Raw genomic sequence first — 25,266 nt, 5'->3', positions numbered from 1 at the left:
CCTCTGAGCTTCTCTCTAACCCGGGTTTTGTTCATGTTCACAGAGGAATCTTTTTCCAGGTCCCTTTCCTGAGTGGTATCGGAACATATTTTGCGTTTAGGAACATCACCCGAGCAGAAGGAAGGACTTCACATCTTTCTCTCCAGCAAACTACTACTGTACCACCGACGGAATCCCACTCTTCTCCTCTGCTACCTCTAGGGAGGGTCGACTTTAGGAACCTGAGAACCGTCTTCAAGGATGCTCTCTTTCCTTCTCCTTCCTTCTCCTTCCTTCTCCTTCCTTCTCCTTCCTCCTCGTTCTTCTTTATTCACCTCGACTTTGTGGTGTGCCTGACGCTTGGCCAGAGAGTGCATGGACAGACAGAAGTAATAGCGGCTAGCTATGCCGGTAGTGGACATCCAACATCCATGACCAACCATGCTACCCCGCCAAAGGCCGGGGATGAGGCCAAGGAGGAAGGAGGAGTGTTGTGGACGATGAGGTGGACTGGATGAATGTAACTCACAGGAAAGCAGGAGGATCTCCTGTTCAAGACCCCAAGAGAGTTTCAAATGGGTCCACAAAAAGTTGACAGCCCTCGACATTTTCGGACATTGGCTGACACAAATTTGGAGGAAACTAGGTCTGCCTCCCACTCCGTCCACATTACGACGTGAGGCCAGGAGGACGCCAGAGGCTGAAGACCGAGGCCTGTGAGGTCAGAAGGAAAGAGAGCTAGCTAGATTATTAGATTTCTGGGGTGCACTTTTCTCCCTTGATTGAATGTCACTCTTGAAGATCATAAACTTGGAACAACAAAAACGCCACCCACCACTCGAGGCAGAATATAATCATTGGGCCTATAACGAATGACATCATCATTCCCCAGTTGCAAGAATGAGTTTCGGATCTATTATTGCCTTCAAACTCTAGGCAAATGCAAGGGTTTCACGTGAATATCCTATTACATGAAGTCTGCAAGGTAATGATTGGGAGAGAAATCGTTGAACACAACAACTTTCCTTCATTACACAAATAGCTTTCGATGACGGTTAAGACTTGGTGGCCAAGAAGGCGTTTATAACAGAAATGCTTGAAAAGTATGTGAAAATATTTTGGCTTCCGAATCAACATGATGTTAAAAGAAACATGTAACGCCACTATGATTATGGATTTCTTTTGAAGAAACCAGAACAAAACTCGCCTCTGCCACTCACTTCAAAGCGCCTTAGAACTCAATGTCAACTCTAAGCTAGAGTTGACCAAGGCTGGCCAACTTTAGCCAAAAGTTCCGTCGCGGTTAAGGTCAAGGACAAAACAAAACCTGGTCGATGTTCACTTTAAAGTTTGCATTTCAGAGCCTTACAGAATTCAGCTCTTTCGAACCCGACGAGTTGCTTTGATTCTTGGTTCTGAGCCAAAATTGCCCTACCATGTCTGCAAATAATTACAAAATCACGAGGCTTTGCATTGGAATATTTATTAGAGTTGAATATCACTCTAAGAAGTAGACAACCTCAGCAAAAACGTGGAACTCTCACCATAGAAAACGCACGCAGCATTATTAGACGATAAATATATACAGGGAAATGCATTCTCGTAACTGAATTGAAAAAACAACAACCCAAGAGGACATTGAGTGCAGGGACTGGAAAAATGCATTTCCGAGCGGGACATTCGCCGAGTGTGAAGGGATCTACTTTCGACAGGTTCTCTCACAAAGTTGTCAAAGGGGTTCGAAATATTGTTTGATGGCAGAAATATATTCTTCTCGGTGCTAGATATGGTTACGATTATTTGAAGACGCCCTTGTTAGCATCGCCCGAGAACATGAATCCCAATGGGCGAATGGTTTATCTGTCTTCAAGATCCTTGAGGTAGTACTTGGAGAAAACGTTGTCAAGTTTCTTGAAATTGACTTTTTTCCTGTCTTCCACCCACGTTCCAAGGCAATTCTTCCGACGCAGACAACGCAACTGCGACTGCCCCTTCCTTTAGTCAGCAGGGATGATTTTAGGATCTTGCGTCCTCTTTAAGTAAGAAATCGAGTCAGGGAGTAAAGTAAAACGAAGCAAGAAGAAGAAGAAAAAAGTCGACTCCTTAAAATTCTTATCGCGAGGAAGAGGAACTGAACTTTCCAACTTCTTGATGGGACGTCGGGCCCATCCACCCTTTGGAGAACTGGAGAACCGGGTGATGGGCTTAAGGAATGGTCAATGAATACAGACCCAAATCAGCCGCCAATGGGACTACCTCGCATTCATTGGTGGTCCAACCATTGGTGGTCCAACCACACTGCCGAACCAAAAGTCCAAGGTCTAAGTTCTGAAGTCCAGAGTCTGAAGTCTATTGGATTTGGCACAAATTGGCCCGAGGAACTTCGGACCTGGCGAAGAATGTTGGAAACGCCAGCTTGGGGAAGTTTCAATAGTTTGAACGAATTTATGGCCAAACCACTCATTGTCATACAGAAAGTTCGAGCATAATTCTTCAACAGTTTGCTGGAAACTGGGCCATTACAATGGCGCCTGGCTCAACAACCAAAGGAGATCTTGAACAGCTTAGCTCTCGGAAACCCTGAGAGGTGATTACTAGCAAAGATTTGCCCAAAATACCACCAACCAAATTAGACCTTGGGACTGGGCACACTGAATTTAAAGAAAAAAAAGACGATATCTGATTTCACTTGGACTCGCACCTCTATAAAAGGAAAACGTTCTCGCGAAACTCAAGTCATCATGAGATGTACAGTGTTCTGGAATTCTCTTGAGCAGAGTACATTGGCAACAAAACTACAGCTTTCGTTCATTAACTTGCATAATGTTTCTTATCTCTTTTCGTTATACTATCTCAATTAGGGGCCCCAGGGTTTCTCAACTCCGAGTTGAATGTAGTGCATCAGTCTCAGTTAGTCAATCGATTCATCATGTAGCTGGAACAATATGACTGGGATAGTCGTGGCCTCTCCTCTACTGTTTTCCCAAGCTTTTACAACGAAACAGAATTCCAAGAGAGAGAGGAACAGATTGGAAACTTTTTTCTTCCTTTTCCGTTGAAGTCATCACAAAGACAGTTCGTGCCTTATCATGAAGTCATTGAGCAAAGTTAGACTGGCTACGTAGATGAAATCCAGAAGTTGGGCTTCGTAAAACTAACGGCTGGTGGCCAGGTTTTGAATTTTTCCTTAGAAATGTGGAACTGTGATACGAGGGTCCCTTTTCTGCTGGTCTTTTTTTCATTTCAGCTAATTTGGCGAGCACAGTTCCCTCGTGTTCCATTTGGACGCAGCTTCTTCATTTAGACCCAAGCTGGTTGTTCCGGGTGTTGGGACCGTGGGTGATGGTGCTGGTGGTGGTGGTGGTGGGTTTGGTCCTTCCTGGGTTGACATGACAAATCATCACCAGACCATTTAGCACTCTCATTAATTTTTGGCATCCCCGGCCTTTGTCGGGGTTTTTTGTCGTCTCCTCCAAAATGGATCCAGGTCATTAGCGACAAAGTTTCCACGTCATTACTAAAATTTGAAGATGGAGCACACCCACATTTCCACAAAACCAGAAAAGTTCTGAATGCTTCTTCCAGTTTAGAATTTAGACCTCTGAAAAAAAGTGAGGACATCATGGGCTTGAAAGCTCAGAACCAGGGGAAGGAACCAAGATTACTCCTCTTCTTCCACGCCCTCTTGAGGATGGCACAGATTTAGGAACTTCGTATCATAATGTCGACTCCCTCCTTTATCTCTCTCTTTCTCTCGCCCACCAAGGTTCGGGGGGTACATTTCTGCAAGTGCGGAGAAAATTCGATATTCCAGTGTAACCGTCTTGGGATTGCTGGTCGTCTCTTTGTTGTCCTTCCGCCGTCCCCTACGCACATGGTTCCCGGTTTCCAAAGCATCCAGATTGGGAACCATCTGCTAAGCGATGGCCCTATTCCCTGGACCATTGCATGGGTCCTTCCTCCGATGATGGAAGCGGCTTAGGCTCAAAGATTATCGGTTATTGAGCAATTCAAATCAGGATAGGCCTGACCGAACGGAGCCCGTGGACTCATTGTTGGTTTACAAAAGTTACCTCGTTTAAACAGAGAACAGCCATTGTTGTGTCGGAGGAGGAAGAAGAGGACGAGGAGGAGGAGGAGGAGGAGGAGGAGGCTAATGCAGCTCCTTCATTTCACGCTTCCATGGATCTGTAGCCCATTTCCGAACCAAGTCACAACCAGCTTGAAAATCAACCCAAGGAATGGGGAATGGTATAACATCGGCTCAAATCACACAGTCGAGCCTAATTTCTCACTCGAATCAACTGCTACTATGATTTACTTAACTGCAAAGGCAAGCACTTGCTCAATTGCTAACTACATTAGCGCACATTCGAACTGTGGCTTTGCACAAATGAATGGTGTCGAGCAAGTACGTAGTATGTTTGAGTGCATTGCCGATCTCCATGAGACTCGAAAACGGTTCTAGGGCCTCTTTTGGACTGCGTTGGACTTGATTTTATCATGTTGTAGTAACAGCTGAGCTTTTACATTGGGAACAACACTTGAAGGAATCTCTCACGTGGATCCTACCTAGGGCACGTATCAATACAACAGTAAAAGGCGGAGGAAGGAGGAAGGTGGTTGGTTGGAGGCGATGAGAGCTATTGGTTTCCTGTTTGGCAAAGAGCAATAAACCTATAAAACTCTGAAATGACCTGTTGTAAAACAAGCGAAAGTAGTTGAACCAGTCACGCCAGCCAGTCTGGAAACACAATTGTCGAAGAAAGAAACGGAGGAGTACGCCTCCCTTCTCATTTGACATGGGGCCTCAAGAGTGTTGTATGTACGGTACGTATGTAGTCAAGAACTACTAGATAAACAAGTGAGGCCAATGAACGTCTCGGATGAAACAATAATGGAATTGGCAATAAAGTTGATGGTAATGAACCACAACACCTGGAATGATCGAAAGAATGAACCGAGAAATGACATTTCTTGTGGTCTCTCCTCAAGACCTTGAATATACGTCGTATTCCCAGAATTGAGAATCTCCCATGTTTGGTGGGCATTGACAGGTATTTGTCATATGCTAGGTCTTGGGGGATCAATTGATGGTGATTAATGACAGTGGTTCCCCCATCGGCAGGATTTCGAGGATGTGGCCTTTGGGACTAATTCAGAGGCTCACAGCCGTCGGAAGCCCTAGATTGCCCAAAGTATGGATGACATTCATTCCAGGCCTCCTCCTCGTTTAGGCTCACTTTGGGTGCGTGTGTATCCCATTACGCCAATCAAAAGAAGGACCATTGGAAACCTACACTATTGATGACTTTCTCACGGATCTGAATTGGATCAGTTCAAACCTCAATAGAATCCAAATTGAATTGCCAATCAATCAATCAATCCTGACTTCCCAAGGAGAGGCCAACGGTTTCGATGAAAACTTGATCCGATCGTTAGGTGCGCTGAGAACATGGCTCACTTGAGTGCTTAAGGACAAGAAGGATTCTTTCCTTGAAAATCATTGACCATCATTTCTCTTCTTATTCGGACCCAGTCACCGGAGCGTCTGTGATCCACGGAGATGTCGGCAGGAGATCCGTTTTGTTTCTCATGTGTAACCAATGTTTCCATGGTCATTTCCAGAGTCTTGAAGCATCGCGTTGCTCTTATCCAACAGGCCGTGCCACTCCACCACCACCCCGCCCCCCTTTGTTCCTGTTCCCGTTCCACATGTCGGCTGATCCTTCGGTGGAGACAGAAGGACAAAGATTGATTTGTGTTTGGTTCGCTCACATTGGAGGTTTCACTTTACCCAGGAGACTGTACCAATCTCTGTTCTCTATCATCTAGCGTTTCTGCTGATCGTGTGTACCGTCTCTTTCTTAAGAGTTCCAAAGGACATATTGAGTTGGATGAAATCCAGACGATGTTGTTTTGGGGGCCCCTAGTCGGGAACATGAAAAGAGGTAGTTCGTAAAATGGCAGAGATAGACAGAGAAAGCCAGCCAGACTGGCTTGACAAATATCGAACACTTGTAAACGAATCACGTTCCAAATACACACGTACGCGCTTTTTCGTTTTTATACACCTCGGAATCCCTGGGTTGGGTTAGGGGACACGACTTGAGATTTGGATCCAAATACCTTTTGGCTTTGGTGGAACTCACTTTCTGAGAGCAATTCAGTTTGTGTACCTCTTGTGAGCTTTCAGGGTGATGATGAAAGAATTATTTTTCCGTGGAAGCCTTTTCTCGTCATCGAGAATTTTCTCCACAGCAGTTTTTAGTGCCAAGGTTAGAAAGACTCTTCTTCCCATCCTAAAAGAAGGTCGGGTCTGAGTTTTCAAGTCTGAAACCTGCTTTGATGTACTTAGTGCGTTGGATTTTTCAAGTGGGAAGACAAGTTGTGTAAACATGACTGAAATATCCTCCTTTCCCCGGGAGGGGAAATGGATCCGGGGTCATTTCCAGGCACAAATGGCCCAAATTCGACTCCACCAAACATACTTGCGCACATAAGTCAGTCCAGAAGACAAGCCCAGGCATCCTCGATCGCCGTGGCAGAGCTTCAGGGGTGTTTGGCGTGGCTTGGAATTTCTAACAAGGTAGTAATCCTCCAAGATTTATTGTGGAGCTTTGCTTATACGTTCGCCCAACGTTGTGAACGACCCAATGCGATCGATCCCCAAACGAAATATATTGCTTATTTTGTCCGGTATTATGACTTCTGGGCAACACAGATTTCGTAACAAAACATTATTTACTTCCAAGTGACATAATAGAATCGTGATATACTCGAGCGAAAACCAAAAAATGCCATTAACGGTTAATCAATGTTTTTAATCCGTTGTGTCCTCAAGCTATGACCAATGCGTGGTAGATGATTCGCTCGAATAGATCGGCTAAATTCTTTTACCCTGGGGAAAAGAACATTATTTAACTGAAGGTTGCACGACATTGAGAAAAATCCTACATGAGAAATAAAAGAGTGCATAGTCACAATACACAAAAAATGATGTGACAACAAGAAACAAAAGTATATGAGATTTTCTATCTATGAGGTTTCTTCCCCATGATAAAAGTTCAGACCGTTCATCTAAATGTGCCGAAATGGAGTTTCACCCTGTGCCATCTCTATGATAATGTGTGGCACGTGAAGTAATGGATTTGGAACACCGTGAGCGTGAGAGAGAGACCTTAGGTTACGTTTAAATGGACATGGAAGTGATTGTGGGGTGAAAATATTGAAGGCTCCTCCAAGCTTGTAGGGGAAGAGAAAAGGCCATTAAAATTCGGCTCCAATCGCTGCTGAAGTTAGGGTTCAAAACGGTTTGAGAGAGGGCGGCGAGTTTTGAACCGTTCTCGTGAACAGAAATAAAACAGCATGATTTGTGTATGCGTCGTACAATTTCCATGAAGTTAACCTCACTGAAAATTAGTCGCTCCATTGCCACTCTGGGGGGAAAAAGCACATCTTGTCTGACTTCGTCTACGTACACCTGCTGATCACGCGCAGAAACATAAAAAGTGACCAAGTTTTGAGTGCATCTGGGTTGTTTCATGTTGACAATGTTGCTTTTTGGAGGACTTTGCATTCCGAAGGAAGTTCTCTTTCCAGAGCACATTTATCAAGCCATGAAGCTCCGATAGTGCTTCCATTGAGAATAGTGTCATATATTTCCTAGTCACAATCACTACTGGGGCTCTTTTGCTTTACAGCCTCACCATGATGATCTGAGAATCCGTTTCCCCGTTTTCGGGGATTTTTCCTATAAGATTGGATGGTTGGTTGGCAGATCAGCCAAAAAAGAAATGAGATTGGAACTCCAAAAGCCCTGGCGGATGAATAGGACGAGGAGAGCTGTTCTTTTGGGTCGGTTTGGAATGGCTTGTTGGAACATTTGCAACGGCAGGAAACGAAGAGGAGGATGGAGAAGAGTAGCTATTGGGTTTGCTCAAACTGAAGCCATTATTACAGTAGCCAATGATCAATGGCCCTCGAAGCAAGGTTGAATGGGAGGCTAATTATCGGCGGTTTCCATGAATAAGGTGGCAAAAAGGGGAACTCGCATGGACTCCAAAAAACGAATCAAGCAACCGAGTAAGCCGCAAGCCATGGAAATGAGTTCGACTGGCGGAAAGAAATGGTCCCACTTTCTTTTGTTTGCAGTCGGTCGGAATTCCAGTCCATAAGGTCAAGACAATGTAGCCAACAACCAGATGAGACGACATCTCATAACTATTTTATGGTACCTCTGACGGCGGAGGAATTCCAGATTTGGGGATCCTAAGACGGCAAAGAGCCACAAGGTCGTAAGGCTTTTTTTGCTCGGGTTCAAAGAGAGCTGGAGGTTCTTTGTCTGATGTTTTTGGTGGTCGGTCTCGTCCATTCAACATGGGAATTGCCGCTTGAACTGACTGACTGACTGACTGAGTCGAGATGGAGGTCACAAATGTTCCAAGCTCTATGTTCTCTGCCTCTGGGGAGTTCCAAGAGGTCCGTGGCGTTTCTCCACACCGACTGAAATTGATTCTCGTATTTTTTGCTCACCAGATTTGCCAACAATGAGTGAGAACCATTTCAAGGAAAGTCTGTCAACCCTAAGTTCAGTGTTGAAAACTAAATTCTACTCAAAGCTTTCCTGGATGTACCAAAAACAATGGACACCTAAGAAACATGGCATTTTCTCATGTCGCTTTAATGAAGTACTTCCAGCCAATCTCTGTTCCGCTAAGCATGTTCCAAAACTCAGATTTCGTTAGGGACATGATCGGTTTCTCAGGAAGAAGTGCATGCATTTGGCAAGATGAAATCAATATTTTATCATATCGGATTTCATAGATATATAGTATATATATGGACTCATTGTACGGTCAATTCTGGCAACTTCATATGAGCAAATTGAGAGTATAATTCCCACACAAAGGGCGGGTCAAATGAATACCAATGACAGGCTGTGCTGCAACCACTGAAATTTTTAGGAACAAACTCGAAATCAAGATGCTTGCTAGAGACGACAAATCTTAGCCAAAGCCGTGAAAAAAAAAGTAACTACGAGAGGTGTTCCACCTCTGAAAAGGAGGCATCCTAAGACGATCTGACCTGTACAGTGTAAGAAAGTCGTCTGACTCGGTGGGCATACCTAATTTGTTCCACTTTAAATTCTTAAGTGATCGAGAGAAACTCACGTGTCACTTTCGTTTGCCTCACCCAGAAGAGATCGGCGGCCTCTTTTAAGTAACCCTTTCATGTAGTCCGTACATTTATCGTTTAAAAGCGTTTGACAGTGGGAGTGAGCGCCACTCGCATTTCCATTCCCTTTACTGGCTTTGCTATCTCTTGAAATGTACGCGTTGCGATCCCATGGAATTGGATGCAGATCTTTGCGACAGTCTCTAATGCCACTTCGAAGAAGGAGACTTCAGTCGTTTAAGGCTCTATATTCAATTGCACGAAATTAAATTGTATACAATCGGCTTCCACTTTTCGAGAGGAGTCTTAAGAAAGTTTCAAAATAGAGAGAAGAACGAAAGCCACTTGCTACGTTCCAGTGGGAACAAACCCTTCAAGTTTTGGGGGCATTTCCCTCTCCCCTCTGCCTGACATGGCAAAGTGACAATTCAATTTTTCATACAAATATCACCTTTTCTTCGTGGGTGTTGGGAAATAAATCATTCGATCTGATTCCAAAGAGAGGCAAGTGTGGCATCAATGGGGGTCCCTCCTCTCGTTGCCCATTCTTTTGGCACCGGGAACTCTGATCCTCGATCCGACGTTCTCAGCTCATAGATCGATTTGTCCTCCAGCAATGCTGTTGGTCGGAGAAAGTAGCTTTGAAATTGCCATCCCAATCCCAGACAGCACCCTTCCACGCTCCACGAGGAATATCACCCGCGAATGAATGGCTGGTGTGGGTACGTAAACCCTAGACGGACTCATCTCATGCTAGGACTGACAAACGAGGACCCTTAAGATCCTGAATTAAGCTGTGTTCTTGATTTATTCATGTCTTTGTTCCCGGACACGGACGAGGAGCAGTTTCATTGCCGCCGCCCCCCCCCCCCCCTCCCACACACACACATACACACCCACACCCAAATCTGTCCATATTGATGCTTTGAGATTACATTTCCAATAATGAATGCCTGGAATCATTCAGGAGGCGAAAGTGGAGTTCAGAACTTGAGAAAACGCAGGTTGATGGTCCAATCGATGCGTGAAGCTCAAGGTCAGTCAAAACGAACACAACAGAGTCTCAAGGGTAGAGGAAGAAAATCGCCCAGAGGCCCTTTGAAAGGAGCACATGTTGGTGATTGAGTTCACTCCCCTTCGACGTAGTAGACGTAGTACGGAGATGGTCCAGATTCCTCCCGTTCCTCCCGCTCCTCCTTCTCTGTGATTGTTCCTTTGATGGCTCAAATTGTGTTCTCGTGACTTGAATCGATTCAATCGAATTAATTTCGATTCATTGCACTACCAATTTTGTCAACTCGAGAGATACAAGAGGCACTTGGGAACACGGCTATCGTCTGGTTCGCCATTTGGTTCGCGGATCTCCATTCAAAGAGAGAGGAATCCCAAGTGCCAAAATCAAGTTGCTTTTTCAATCGCTTGCCTCCAATTTGGTCTCGTTTTCCCCCCCCACGAAAAAAAAGTTTCAAGGATCCTTTTCCGGTCCACCATTTGAGTTGTTTGGGGCCTGAAAAGAGAAAAAAGAGAGAAGTGAGAGAGACCAAGAACGTGGTGGAGGAGGTGGCACTAAAACTAGAAGTAATACTAGGAGGACCAATGGCATCAAGAACACCACCATGGTGGAGCATAGTAATCGCAAGGATAGCAGAGCAGCGGAGGCCCACCAGAGCAGTTGCCTGGATCCCTTTGGAACTTGGAAGATGTCGAATGCAGCCCACGGATTCGGTTACCCTTCCTTCGTTTCTTACAACGGGCTTGAGATGGTTTGGGTAGATGAACCAAAATGATGGTGGAACACAGACTAGACACGAAGTGGCAAAACACCAACATGGAGTACTACACGACATCACACGAGTGTACGAGGAAGTTTTGGCTGCTGACTGCGATGAAGTTGATGGGGTTGGTTCCGTGTTGCCAAATTGACATACGACTTCTCTTTTCTCTTAAATATCTCTTTGGCCTCTCCTCGTTCGGTTCGTTCTTCCTTTCTTTTGGGAGAAATCCGCTTTCCTTCCGATGTAATCTTGTTTCTTGGATTGCTTGGATGAAATAACTCTTACCCAAAGAACGGGGGAGTTCTTTACTCTCTCTTTGAAACTTGAAGTGGCATGCTACAAACTTGCAGTAGCCTATTAGGCTTGAAGTCGAGTATTCATTCCTAGACTAGTAAGACCTCTGCCATACTTGTGCTTACCTCATATTGTGGACGAAAAAGACATTGAAAATCCGATTCCGTAATCTTACGTTCACTCAACCAATAGAAACGGGCTAGTTCAGTGGTTGAAAGTAGCGAGGTCCTTGTTATCTTTGATGTTTGACATCGTAGTAGAAATATTGTACCTCGGGTGCATTACCTCATGCCCATGCACTGTGGCTTCCAGACTCAAGGGCATGTACTACGTACGTATGTACGAGTATGTAGACGCTGGTACAGATTTAACCCTGAATAAAAGTTGATTGATCGCTTCCGAGGCTCTTAGGGCCTACCTTTTTCTATGGCCTGGCATGGTCGTTAATGTGCTTTAGCAATAGCAATCGAGAGGCCTGATACATGGTTCACTCTTTAGGAGACCTTGACTGGTTCATTTTCTCCTATCTTTGGTCTGACAGATATTTGGCCGGAGTAAAAAAAGAATCACATCCACACGCCTTGCTAGGCCCAGCTGGCTCACGTAGCCTTGCCGAGGACACTTTTTTACATCCATCCTCAATGGGTTTCGCACATGAGTGACTATCGCGGTCAAGTTGGCCAAATTGGGCTCGTTTTATGGACATGATCTCCTACTAGACTCGCGATAAATTTGGATGGGATTCATACATTGTCTTTTTGCCGGTCGAGGGATGGCTGTCTAGGTTGTGTCTTGAATGAGGGCTAAATATCAGAGGTGGGAGGCCCATCATGGCGACCGTTGACGTTATTCTTGTGTTTATTTATGATCATTACTATTCATGAATTGAGTGTGCCTGGCTGAGGGTGTGTTTTACGTATTTCTCCCATTTCAGGCGATTTTGTTCTACGTTCCCCGATGGCTGTGGAAAAATTGGGAGGCCGGCAAGGTGTCCGCTCTACGCATGGACCTCAACCTGGGGATCATCTCAGAGGTGGAGAAGAAGCTCAAGAAGAAGCTGCTCATAGATTACATGTATTCCAATCTCAAGCACCACAACTTCTGGGCATATCGATACTTTTTCTGTGAATTCCTCTCCCTGATCAATGTCGGAGGTGAGTAATTTAGACGCAGCCGCCTTCCAATTATGGTTTCAACACCTGTGGTCATACATAGTCCATGCATAGCACACATCAATACAAATTCGAAGGCCCAATCATGGCCCAGCAAGATGGTTCTCATCCCTCTTTCTCTTTCTCTTCCTCTCTTTTCATGCTCAGGGCAAATGGTTCTGCTTGATCGCTTTTTCGACGGCACATTTTTCACGTACGGTATTGAGGTGATGTCGTTCGCGGATCGTGACCAAGAGGATCGGATCGATCCTATGATCTACGTGTTCCCGCGCATGACCAAGTGCACCTTCCACAAGTTCGGAACGTCGGGCAACATCGAGAAGCACGACGCCCTCTGTATCTTACCGCTCAACATTGTCAACGAGAAGATCTACATCTTTATCTGGTTTTGGCTCCTTATCATAGGCTTCCTCACCTTCCTGGTCCTTGTCTATCGGGCCGCCATCATCTTCAGTCCCTACATTCGAGCGCTCGTGCTCCGGATGCGCTACCGGCGTGTGAAGCGAGAATGCATCGACATGGTCATCGGCAAATCCTACGTGGGCGACTGGTTCCTGATCTACCTCATGGGTCAGAACATCGACTCCGTCATCTTCAAGGACGTGATCCACGAGCTGGCTAAGAAGTTGGGCTACCGTAGCCGGGACATTGGCGAGACATGACTTTCGAACGGGGATGCCCACGGAGGCCGCACACGAAATGGCTTTGCCAACGGCCATACCGTCAAGGACTACGATTAACACGAATTCACCCACCCACACATCTACGTACACGCCCCCTTGCCCAAGCACGCACGCACGCCGCCGCCGCCTTAGTTCGCAAGTCTGTTAGCTCTGCATCCGACATGTTTATGTTCCCCTGAGTTCCACGATAAGAACAAGAAAGAAGAACGAGAAGCAGCGAAAAAAAGCGAGGCGCCAATCCCAAAGAAAAATGCCTCGCTGCTTCGGTCTCACCAAAAAGAAAAAAAAAAAGATTCAAACCCCTTCTTTCTGTTCAATAGTACTAGTTCATTCTCCGAGCCAACCAACCAGTGGGGCAGCCAGTAGCAGATTGGACGGTTGTTGTTGTTGGATGCTATGGGTATATACGTAGAAGCGCTCTTTTTCGGAGCGCATGTCCGTCGTTCCATCTGATATTATCGAGAACCATTTTCCAAGATGCCAAAGTATTTTCTAAGCTCTTTCTTTCCTCTTCTCTTCCTTGATCTTCCCAAACTCCCTAAAGCTTAATTCCGAAGAGCAAAACCCCCTCTACCCAACAAGTCTGGGAACTCACTCAAAGACAACCAACCCACTCAATAAGTATTACTAATATTCATACGAGGTGTTTCATTTTCTGATTTCCAATGTCCTCCCATAGATTTGATCTGGAACAGAACTGGAACAACAACAACAACAACAACAACAACAACAACAACAACAGCTGCAACAACTTGCTACATATCCAAAAGAGTAAGGGCATTTTGACGAGATCCCCACGCGCCCATATGATTTCCAATAGTAAAATGAGCCAACCCTTCCGACTTCCGAGAACTTGTGATACCGCGTAGGATTATGACTGATTGGGCTGGCAAGTCAGACACCAAAACAGAAAACAGAATTGGCTCCTTTTCCACTTTCCAAAGGCTACAAACGACGGCCTTTCCTTTCCTGGCTAGAATGCTCATGGATGACCCAAATTGTAAACCCTATCAATAATTCGATGAAACCATCTCAACTGACATTTCCCCAAACAACGCCACAACATCAACAGCAGCAGCAGCAAAAACAAGCAACAACATACGGGGGATTTCTCCGTTTCTTTACTGTCTCACTTTGGCTCCTCTATCGGCCCCTTTCTTCCCCTGCAGATCTGCCGACCGACAATTGTGTTCAATAGAAACTTCTCCTTGAAAATTCGTTGGCTCCTCGCGAACAATCACTAATATTGACCCATCACTAACTGTTGTCGCCACTCGCAACCAATTCAGAGGAAAGTAACCAACAGATAACAAACAACAGATAGTCGACAAAAAGCATGCCCCCATGTACGTATGAAAATGAGCATTGAGCACTGAGCATGTTGCAAAAGAACACCACCCCCAACCAGCGGAGCAAACCGAAGGACGACAATGAATGAATGGTTCGTTCCATCCCGGGTTTGGGAGACTTTCCTTCCAAAGCATAGTAATAATGGGTTTCCAAAACTATCCCCCAAATGCTCTACTGTGTAGTAGTCCTTTATGCAATTAGTACGTATTCTAATAATAGCAAGTCTGAATTATGATGGTGCTGAGGACATTCGAGCCTCCCAAATGAACCATTTAATCTCAATGAAAACAGAACGCAATCACGATGAATAGAATAACAACTACTACTAGGACGACGACAACAACAACAACAACAACAGCAGCAAAAACGACACTCTGAGAATTAGAGCTTCACAATTTCTCCACTCGATGAGGGTCTTGCTCTTGTTTATCGATCTTCTTTGCCTCAAAAAAACCCTCTCGGTTTGATATTAAAATGGTTGTTTGGCTATCAAGGTGTATTAGGGTATCATTTCAAGAAACACACGTGTTTATAAGAACTGCCAGAATCATCTTTTGTGAAAGTTGTATATAAATATGAAGACAATTTAGAAATATTATCATTCTTATCATTACTGCTATCATTATTACAATAACTACTCCTTCGATTACTTTGATGCTGATGATTGCTACCAAACCTTCTTGGACGAGAGAACAACCACCACTTCCATCTTACGTTTTACTCTCTTGTCGGTATCGAGTGAAGCAGTTCCACCCAATTATCGACATTCAACCCAAAATCCAAAATGCTAATATATGATGAATTAACATTGAAACAAATAAACGAAACTTCTATTAGTTATTGAAAAATATTATTTATTCTGCTTTTTTGCATTTTCCGCAAAATAAAAACGAACATAGCGTGGACATTTACTTTTGTAGCTTTTCAATCTCGGACACATCCTCGGTGTCCAGTTTCACGATGGGCTTGCCAAAATGACTTTCGATATCGTGGAGAACTTCCATAGACTTCTCGCCATCCACAAGATTGATGGCCAAGCCTCGTTTTCCAAAACGACCCGTTCGTCCGATTCGGTGAAGGTAGGTTTCACAATCGGCTTTACCGTTGGTATGATCTACGGGCAGGTCATAATTGATAACGATGGTCACTTGCTCCACGTCAATTCCACGAGATAGAACATTGGTGGTGATGAGGATCTTCTCTTTGCCATCTCGGAAACGGTCTAGAACCTAAGGCATTAAAAACAGAGATGCTTTAACTCGTCTGAACAGAACTTGCCAGCTGGACAAACTTGTGCATTCATACCCCAATTCTGTCTCCAACGCTCAATTCTCCGGAGAGCAAGGCACAGGTGTGGCCGTCTTTGGTGAGCTTCTCGGCCAACCATGAGGCAGTCTTGCGGGTATGACAGAAGATGATGGCTTGTCCAACCGTGATGACGCCGTAAATGTTAGCAATGGACGTGTATTTTAATTCTGGCGTCTCGCACTGAACCCAGTACTGACTAATATTGGAAACGGTCTCTTCTTCGCGCCGGAGTTGGATAATCTAAGAAAATGAAGTCGAGTGAACGTTAGGTCGGTTTCAATTTCGGACCAATTTGACACACTTCTTGTCGTGTTTGCTCGGGTATAAAGGCAACTTCGCACAGGGTCAGTGAGACCAATAAAAACAGCCCATATTGACATTGATTGCGACCTACAGCCTGACATATGAATTCGTTCCGGTCGCCATTTGCACTATTGTTTTACTGGCAATTATAGTGCTTTATCCAATTTGAATTTAAAAACTTGTACGGTGGTCTTGAACGTTTGTCATCCAAGAAGCATCTGCAATTCTGACTATATTAAAACGCTCGTTAAGGGATTGTTTTGATTTAGTTTCCATTGTTCCCCATTTTCCCCAAGTTTTGGCTAAAATTTCAACCCTCTCCACGTCGAGTGACATTGGCTGACTTTTGATGGCTTGATGCCGTTTTTTTATCATGTAAGAGGAAAGAGGAGCTTTCCCAAGCAGAATACTTTCGTTGGTGTATGGTTAAAATTCATGTAACATTTTTTTCAATGCCCCGACTTCATCTACAGTAAAACTGAGCACCTCCAGAGAAAGCTCGAAAAGAAGTCGCAAATTTGAAGGCAGAAAAACTCCAAAACTTATTGGGGAACATACCAAGAAGAATAACCAAGGGCATTGAGAAGACAGGCGTTTCCATGTCTTGATAATACGTATTCTATGTAGATCTATTGTGCTGGTGAATATTATCAACAACCCAACCGGAACGAATTTCTGTGTCACGGTGTACAAACAAACGAGTCCACCTAATCGGATCAACAGAGTGAACTCTGATCGGACGTTTCCAAAGGAGCTTTTTATAAATGGGGGCAATTTTACATGCATTGAGATGTTTCATGATATAGTGAAAGCGACACAAAGGACATAGTGGCGTTTCATAATTTGACGTATATAGTTAGTATTTCTGTTAGCATCTGCAACCTATACTTACTACTGGATTGGGAACGATATTCTCGGCGAAATCCATGACTGTCGAATCATAAGTGGCCGAGAAGAGTAGGATTTGACACTCTCGAGAGAGTTGCTTTTGAATTCGAATGGATTGATCTTGGTGGCCTTGAGTCGCAATCATAACATCCGCTTCGTCCAAGACGAAGACCTTGATTTTCTTTAGGTCGAAGAAGCGGAATTTCAATCCCCAGTCCAAAACCTAGAAACAGTCAGACAATGATTGAGGTTGTTCTGTTCCTACTCTTCCATTTTCATCCCCNCCCCCCCTCCCCAAGCCTCACCTTTCCTGGGGTCCCAATGATGATGTGATCCGTAATGTTACTTCCGCGGGCAATTTCCTCGCCTCGGACAGCATATCGAAGAGACAAATCCGTGGCGAATTGGGACATTTTCAATGCAACTTCGCCGGTTTGCAGGGCCAGTTCATAGGTGGGCGAGAGGCAAAGAACCTTTAAGAATAGTTATAGAGAGCGGGTTTTTTTCAGCGGAGACGTGAGGCAAAGTGACTCGTTACAAGCGATTCATTTTCAATCTTTCAATTGTATATTGCAGAGTTTGCCACCAACTGAAATTTAGTAGTGTAAGTAGCTAAGATCGCTAATTCACCTGTGGATAATTCTTGGATTGGTCTACACGACTCAGCATTGCCAAAACGAAAGCAGCCGTCTTTCCGGTCCCCGATTGTGATTGGGCTATCATGTTTTGAGGCGGATCTGCTAGGAGCGTAGGAAGGGCAGATTCTTGAATCTTACTGGGTGCATTGAATCCCATGGCGTAAACCCCTTTGAGCAATTGCGGCTTCAAATTGAGGGCCTCGAACGACTTCACCGAGAACAAGGGCGATTTGGGATCTTTACGTTGTATCTCGAGATCATGGGTAGACTCGATCAGCCCTTTTCGAATAATCTTTTGAAAAAGCGATTGCTCGGCCGCAGAGGCTGCCTCATCCGTTTTGTCTTCCACTTCTAGACCCCCAACTTGCTTGATCAGGGATTTTTCTTGGGCATCAGCCGCTCCAGCCCAATCTACGTCTTTCGTACCGGACATAATGACTATCTTTTGTGGTGGTTGGGAAGAGAGATCTGAAACACATTGGAAATGAGAGACATTCTATTAATACAAGGGTTGGGGATTTGAAAGGCGCAGTTTTGATATCTGGAACCAGAGTGTATTTCAAGGCATAACCAAAGCCAATAGTTCTCGTTAAAAGGACTAATTGCGTCGTTTCCGGGTTCGAGAAATTCTCCAGGCATCTTTGTTTTCCTCGTACTTGTTGTGAAGGGGTTCGATGCGTTGATTCTTCTTGAAATTAGAAAGTCGCGTGGGATCCGAGAACCTGAAGAAAGCCGGGGCGAACTCGACGAGCCATTTTGGGTCGATGGCCGTACAATTGCGCATGTATTCCTTGGTGGTCTGAACCACTTCGTGATAGATGAGCCATTCGGGCTGTCGGTGAAACAGAGCCGATGAGGGATGAATGGCCACGATCTGCGAGTCCACTAAAGTTCGATATCCTTCCTGCGGATCCTTCTTGGCCGCATTGCGGAAGAACCCCGAACAAATGGCCTTTTGAACTCGAGCGGTGCTCTTGGCGCACGACACCACATCCAGCTTATGGCGATCCATAATGCCCAGGAGCTGCTTCCTGACGTCTTGAGCCCTCTTGAGGTTGCGCATCTGGATAAAGTTCTCGTAACACCAAGCACTGGAGAATTTATTGTTCTTCCACGAGTTGTACACAGCCAAGAGAGTGAGATGGTCGCCTTCAGCTTGATTGAACTTGGCCTTCTTCTGATCGGCCACTGCTTGCTTTTCTTTGGGGCGGTAGAACACGTTATCTACGCAGAGCATCGATACAATGGTGAGGATCTCGTCCGAGCAATGTAAGGTCACCGACATAATCAACATTTTCGACAGATTGGGCTCCAGAGGAAACTCGGCCATACGGCGACCTAAACGTGTCAGGAGACCCTCGTCATCCAAAGCACTGAGCGTGTGGAGCAGTTCGAGGGCGTGGATCATGGCTTCTACCGGAGGAGCGTCCATGAAGTCAAAGTGGAGCAAATCGTTGATACCCATGGCCTTCAGTTGTAATACCGTGGCCGCCAGATTAGTTCGCTGGATTTCGGGCACCGGAGTGGCCAGCATTTCGTCGCGATAGGCTCTCTCCGTGTACAATCGATAGGTTTTTCCAGGACCTGTTCTTCCGGCTCGACCAGCGCGTTGTTTGGCTTGAGCTTGGGAAATGGGCGTAACCACCAGGGCGTCCATGCCCGTTTTTGAGTTGTATACTTTTTGCTTGACAAAACCGGGATCAACTACGTAGTAAATCCCATCAATTGTCAGGGATGTCTCCGCGATATTCGTAGCGATGATGACTTTCCGAGCCCCGGGTGGAGCGGGATCAAAAATTCTGGACTGCATCTCGCTTGGCAAAGCAGCATAAACGGGTAAGATGATCAGTTCGGGCACCTCAGGCCCAAGGGATTTCATCCGCTCGAACAGAACCTCACACGCAGTGTCGATCTCCTCTTGACCCGTGAGAAACAGCAAAACGTCCCCTTGCGGTTCGTTCAAATGGATTTGCATAATGGTGATAAGTGAGGCGTCCAGATAATCGGTCTCGGGTTCACGCGTGTACAGAATCTCGACGGGGAATGTTCGACCAGGAATGGTAAAAATGGGCGCCTCAAAGAAATACTCCGAGAACTTGACCGCATCCAAAGTAGCTGATGTCACGATGAGCTTCAGTTCGGGTCGAGATTTGACGGACGCTTTCAATAGACCGAAGAGTACGTCGGTCGAGATGGTTCGCTCGTGAGCCTCGTCCAGCATAATACAGGAGTAGTTCTTCATTTCGGGGTCGATGAGAGCCTCTCGTAGCAACATGCCGTCCGTCATGTACTTGATCATGGTCTCGTTGGTGGTGCAATCTTCGAAACGAATCGTGTAGCCCACTTCTTGACCGAGAAGACATCCAAATTCTTCGGCGACTCGCTTAGCCACGGACATGGCAGCCACACGCCGCGGCTGGGTGCAACCAATTTTGCCTCGGGCGGCAAATCCCGCTTCGGCAATGTACTGTGTAAGTTGCGTGGTCTTCCCAGACCCGGTCTCGCCCACTACAATGAGGATTTGGTTCTCGTTGATGGCCTTGATGAGTTCGTCTTTTAGTTTGTATATAGGGAGCGATTTCCGTTGTTCCATGATAGTCATACTGGTCTTCTTGCCGAAGGAGCCTTTGGCGCCACTAATGATGTGTTTCTTCCATTCCGGCAAATCTCCACCCGGTCCCCCCATCTTATAATCGGACTCCATGCTAAAGGCCGACGTGTTCTGATTGAGCTTGACCGCCATGGGATCCTGCCAGTCTTTAGAATTGGACCCCGTTTGCGTCTCACTCTCGGCGGCTTGCCGCTCGGCCATTTTCTGTTCGCGTCTTTCTTTGGAAAGAGCCCCCTGCATCATGGCAGCTTGGGCCAGCGAGCCATCGGGGTTCTTGACGATCCGCACCGGACTCAAGTCATTGACCATACGCCCGTGGCCTTTGAGGAAGGGCGCCTCGTCTTCGACCATCTCGATTTCCACATCCTCCTCGTCCGAATCGACCTTGGGCAAGAGACCGGTCTCTTCGTCAAATTCGGGCAACTCGGATTTGTCGATGACGTTGGCCGCGATCAGTTGCTTGATCTCCCATCGCTCAGGCGAACTCATGCGCACTTTCTTCTTGTGACTCGAGCCGGCTTCCTCGTCCGGCATATGGCGGCCCAACACATCGGCCAGGCCCATGCGTCCCCCCGAGGGCCGCTCGGGATTGCGAAGCGCAAAGTCCGCCTCGCGTTCATTCACGTCGGCCGTGGGGGCCGGCTCTAGATCACGGCCCGACTGCTGATCGACCTCCTTCATGGTGAGGGACATCTTGGACCCCGTAATGGTGAGCACCTTGACCCACACGCTTTGACCCCGACTCACTACCTCATCCACGGCGTTCACGCGGCCTTCCCGCCGTAACTGAGATATGTGCACCAAGCCTTCGACTTTCTGCCGGAAGCCTTCCAAGGAGACGAAACACCCAAAATTGGTGATATTTTGCACCCGTCCACTATAGACTTTTTGCACTTGCGGAGCCTCGTGAAACGTGGTAGCCTCGAGCGCTTTCCGACGGGTCTGGCTCCGGTCACTCCGGTCTCGATTTCGGGACGATCGTTCGCGAGAGCGAGAGCGGGAGCGAGAGCGGGAGCGAGAGCGGGAGCGAGAGCGGGAGCGAGAGCGACTGGTGCGGCGATGACGACGTCGATCTCGATCTCGGTCTCGATCCCGTTTCCGGGACGGCGAGCGAGACTTGGAGCGGGACCGGGATCGTCGACGCTCTTTAGTGCGTTTGGAGCGGGATTCCTGGCCCCGACGGGTCCGCTCACCCCTGCCCGTGGAAGTGGGCGAATCGGCCCGTTCAGGTGGACGTTGTGACGGGGCCATGGCCTCGAGCATGGCCATCATTTCATCCTCTGGCGGGGCCGGGGGGCCTGAATCACCTTTCGATGGCTGGTCCTGCGTGGTTTGATTGGGCAAGGCCAAACAAGGCCAGGATTGAGACCACTGATCGAGGTTGCGTTGCGGATCCGGCGGGTGGGCCTTTTGCTGCATGTGGTTAATGATCCGGAGCAGGTTGTCCATGAAGGAGTCGGCGAAGTCGGCATCGCAGGCGCTCAAGGCGCGCTTGAAGTCGACGCTCTTGGGGTTTTCGCGCGCCAGATGGATAATGAACTCGGCCAGGTCCTTGTCATTCAGCGAGTAGTGATTGTCCAACTCAGTGCAGATCTTGGACACGAGCGACAAGTGCTCCAACTGGTCCAACTCCGACGACACGGACGTCATCTTTCTCGATAGTGGCTAATCCAAATCCACGGCACCAAGGGTTCACTTGAACCTTGAATGGGAGGGAGGGGGACGTGGGACACCAAACGTAGGGGCCTTCCTAAGAATCCCTCTTCTTGTCGGAAAACTGACTTTGTGTTCAGAGTTTTCGTCATGTGCGTTCAGTGTTGCTTTGAAATCCTATATACGAAAACGCAAATGAATGAGAGAAAATTGAAATCAGTTGTACTTTTTGCTCGGAGGCGTGGAATGGTACTTAGGCAATTACCAGCCTCTTTATAGCACTAAGTCTCCGTCGAAACATGGGAGTAACTTCCAAGCATTAAGTGCATATTTGCAAATAAAATGATTTAAGGATAACATTTCTAATGCTCTGCCCCCGCTTAACTCATTCGGATTTGTATATCCTTGACTCATTTTTATCCTTAAAAGTTCCTTGAATGCACTTCACCATTCTAAAAGGGGTCCAAAAACTATGTCCATGGAGAATTGAAGGCAGCTCACTAAGAAAAACTAAGAGACACTGTCAAGAGCTCACTAAACGGTTGAACAGCTGACAGAAAAGAGCTTTAAGATAAGAGTACTGTCAAAAAGAGATTTTACAAGTAAAAACTTATCAAAGCTCATCAGAGAGTTTGATTTTGGTCAAATTGGTTTGTTTTTAAGGTGTGATGTTTAGTTCAAACAAGTAACGAAAACGTAGAAGCATGTTCAAATTAAGTTTTACAAAGCTTTTATTTCTTTCATAATGCAGGTATTTAAGTGGTCCCATAAAGAAAAAATTTGCAAGATATACACTTCTTATAATTCTTAGGTCTATAGTTCCGAGAGACATATTTTTATGGGGCCCGTAGGATCAACAATGTATGTAACATAGATGCAAGGAGGTACATACATGCATCTCCGTGGATCAGTCTAAGGTGTTCTCTAGTCAGGCTTATAATTTGAAGGGTTCTAGAGCAACTCAACCCAACACAGCCTAATTCAACCAACAGCTCAACCCAAGAAAACTTGGTCCGGCACAAAACCCAACACAATATAACTTGAAATTGTAATTTCAAACTTACAGTTACATCTACAAACAAACCTACAAAACTTCCAGTGAAGTTCAGTGCCATTGCTATATCATTTTTTATTCGTTCTTCGTGTTATTTCGCGTTAAAAAGTGCTTGAAATTCTCACTGGAAAAGCATTTTCTAACTTTTATTAAGCGGTCAGTTATTCTTCATTTTTGTGCAAAGTTTTAGATTTGTTTTCAATATTGATAACCAAGGGAAAAGACGGCCAAAGTAGGTTAAAGCCTAAAAAAAACCTAAATCAGATATTTGCGCAATGTTTAATGCTCAAATCCTAACCTGATCTTTGAAAAATGCTCTTTAAAAAATCTTTTAAGAATTTGACACAGACAATCACGCTTCAAATGATGCTCGTGGATTTGACGGCAGAATTTTTGTCTTTTTGAAATTTTCCATTTTTTTATAAACCACCTTTCCTGCTACTTCATCAAATGTATTGGTAGAAAAACCTGCAATGTACTTTGAACCCAGTAGTTGTGGTTGTCTTCAGCGAAAATTAGATTTGATTCATGAGGTGATTAAGGCCTCCTTTGAGAATGATCTGTTGACTAAGGATAGTAAAGAGATCGAAAAGATCAGTTCGAATACGAGGGCGTTTTTCTGTGATGCAAACTCTAAGATGCTTGGAGATCAATTCTTAAAAGAAATTGTGTTTTCAACGTCACAGAGTTTAGGAGCAATAGCTCAATGCTCTGAGTTTGTTGAGACTGGCGAAGCTAGTCAAGTTCCCCAGTTAGATAATATGGTAGTCAAATATCAGGATGCTTTACAGGCCATCAGAGACTTGAGACATTCGAGCTCTCCTGTGTTAGAATTTGATATGATTACACTTGTCCGTTTCCTTACTCTCTGTCAATGTTATTAAGTTCCGTCTGTTGTTTTTCTTTTAAGTATGCCCGTCACCTTGTATGTAAAAGAAAGAGTAACTTGTGTTGTCCGCCATTGAAAACCCACGTGTAAAAGAACTTGACTTGGTTGTTATAACAGTTGGAAATCCATCATCCTGCCCCTGATGGTGTGACATCCAAGTTTCTGTTACCATCCTCGGCGGTTCTTGCTCCTGTTCCCTTGTACTGGATGCGTGTCATCTTTGACCAGGGCAAGGTTCCACCTTTTCTGAAATTAGCACATGTAGTTCAAGCCACCTCCTATGTCTCCCATTTCAAATAATGCAAAGGAGATCGAGAGGACCAAGAAGTTTAGACTTGTAGAATTTTTTGAAGCCCACGAAGTCATTCTTCCTAGTCACCGGGTTTCGAGCACATTTCTCCACGGTTGCCCGACTGATTTTGCATTTAGGGGAAGTCATTGAGGGACTAGAGAGTCACAAGTCAGTCGACTTTACCAAGGTCTTTGAGTTTTAGAGGCTCCACGAGAAAAGCTTCAAGGTAAAGTTATCAATTTGTTAAGGACTTTCATGCGTGGTAGGAGGCAATTAAAAAGATCCAGGAATCCCGTAATGACTGACAAAATGTCAATTCAGGTGTTCCAGAGGCGTCCATATTCCGTCGTTTCCTTTTCATCATCTCAATTGCTCCAATTCAAAATCTTGGTACTAATGCCAGTTTCTCTTCTAATCCTAAGTCATGAAACGGTCAATATCCCAATAGTCTGGTCAATAGTCCTTGATCAAATTTACCATTGGGTTGCTGATCCCGTTCGAAGACCTTTGATTTAATGATAAAGGTAAAGATATTGCAATATTCAGCAGGTTTTGTTCGTGAAGTATTAATGTGTAACCCTCATGATAATGGAAAGTCCGATGAGCAAATCCAGGTGAAGGTGGGTAAAGCTTTTCAAACTTGTGGTTGGATCCATCGAACGTTTAACTCCCGAGAAAGTATCGTAATGCTGACTTTGAACAAGCCGATTGTTCAGCCACATCTTGAATGCGCTGAAGTGAACGTTAATAGAGCTTCAGGACATATATTAACCTGAAAACGTGCAGAGAGGTAAACACAACAACATGGGATGAGGAACAAATGTGTGCGGCAACTGGATTACCAACGGCCCTACCAAGTCAGAAAAGCTATTCTTAAAACACTGATCTGGTCACCACAGCGCTTTGGTCATATAGGCTCCAGCCAGGTGAGCAAGCTTACAGAGAGTAGAACAAATCGTAAGATGTGTTTTATATTTCGTTATTATGATGTTTCTATGCCGAGAACAATACAGGAAGGCGAGACATCTAGTATTGGGGAAAACGAGAGGCTAGGACAATACATTATTCAAAGTCTTTGTCCCAATCCTAGAGCTACAGACAATTCTTGCACAGTTGAGACTTGACGTGTGTTTTGAGAGCACCGTCAAGCCTTCAGGAATGGAAGTCAGACTCGGACATATTTTTGACCAAAGTTTAATA

The 25,266-nt window shown here is 45.5% G+C and overlaps 3 protein-coding genes across 3 annotated transcripts in view; 1 reads left to right on the top strand and 2 right to left on the bottom strand.

Annotated features, from left to right (window-relative positions):
- Positions 1-14,160, top strand: part of LOC131882746 (innexin shaking-B-like) — a 74,963-nt gene extending 60,803 nt beyond the window's left edge. The window contains exons 3-4 of the mRNA XM_059229997.1: positions 12,160-12,379; positions 12,545-14,160. Coding sequence (XP_059085980.1) covers positions 12,160-12,379; positions 12,545-13,059 — 735 coding nt within the window. The 3' untranslated portion in view covers positions 13,060-14,160. The remainder of the gene's footprint in view (positions 1-12,159; positions 12,380-12,544) is intronic.
- A 1,107-nt stretch (positions 14,161-15,267) lies between these two features.
- Positions 15,268-18,058, bottom strand: LOC131882745 (DEAD-box helicase Dbp80-like). Its single transcript, XM_059229996.1, has 5 exons — positions 17,560-18,058; positions 17,235-17,402; positions 16,934-17,152; positions 15,736-15,978; positions 15,268-15,659 (listed from the first exon to the last, which is right to left on the bottom strand). The coding sequence occupies exons 1-5, from the start codon at positions 17,998-18,000 to the stop codon at positions 15,339-15,341; spliced, it is 1,392 nt and encodes a 463-aa protein (XP_059085979.1). The 5' UTR covers positions 18,001-18,058; the 3' UTR covers positions 15,268-15,338.
- LOC131882743 (ATP-dependent RNA helicase DHX8-like) lies at positions 18,035-21,989 on the bottom strand. The gene has a single exon (XM_059229994.1). The coding sequence runs from the start codon at positions 21,826-21,828 to the stop codon at positions 18,166-18,168; it is 3,663 nt and encodes a 1,220-aa protein (XP_059085977.1). The 5' UTR covers positions 21,829-21,989; the 3' UTR covers positions 18,035-18,165.
- Between the last annotated feature and the right edge of the window lie 3,277 nt (positions 21,990-25,266).

Source organism: Tigriopus californicus, chromosome 6 (assembly GCF_007210705.1).
Source record: "Tigriopus californicus strain San Diego chromosome 6, Tcal_SD_v2.1, whole genome shotgun sequence".
Classification (NCBI taxonomy): domain Eukaryota; kingdom Metazoa; phylum Arthropoda; class Copepoda; order Harpacticoida; family Harpacticidae; genus Tigriopus; species Tigriopus californicus.
The sequence above is the reverse complement of the archived record's forward strand: the minus strand, read 5'-3'. Positions and strand labels throughout refer to the sequence as shown.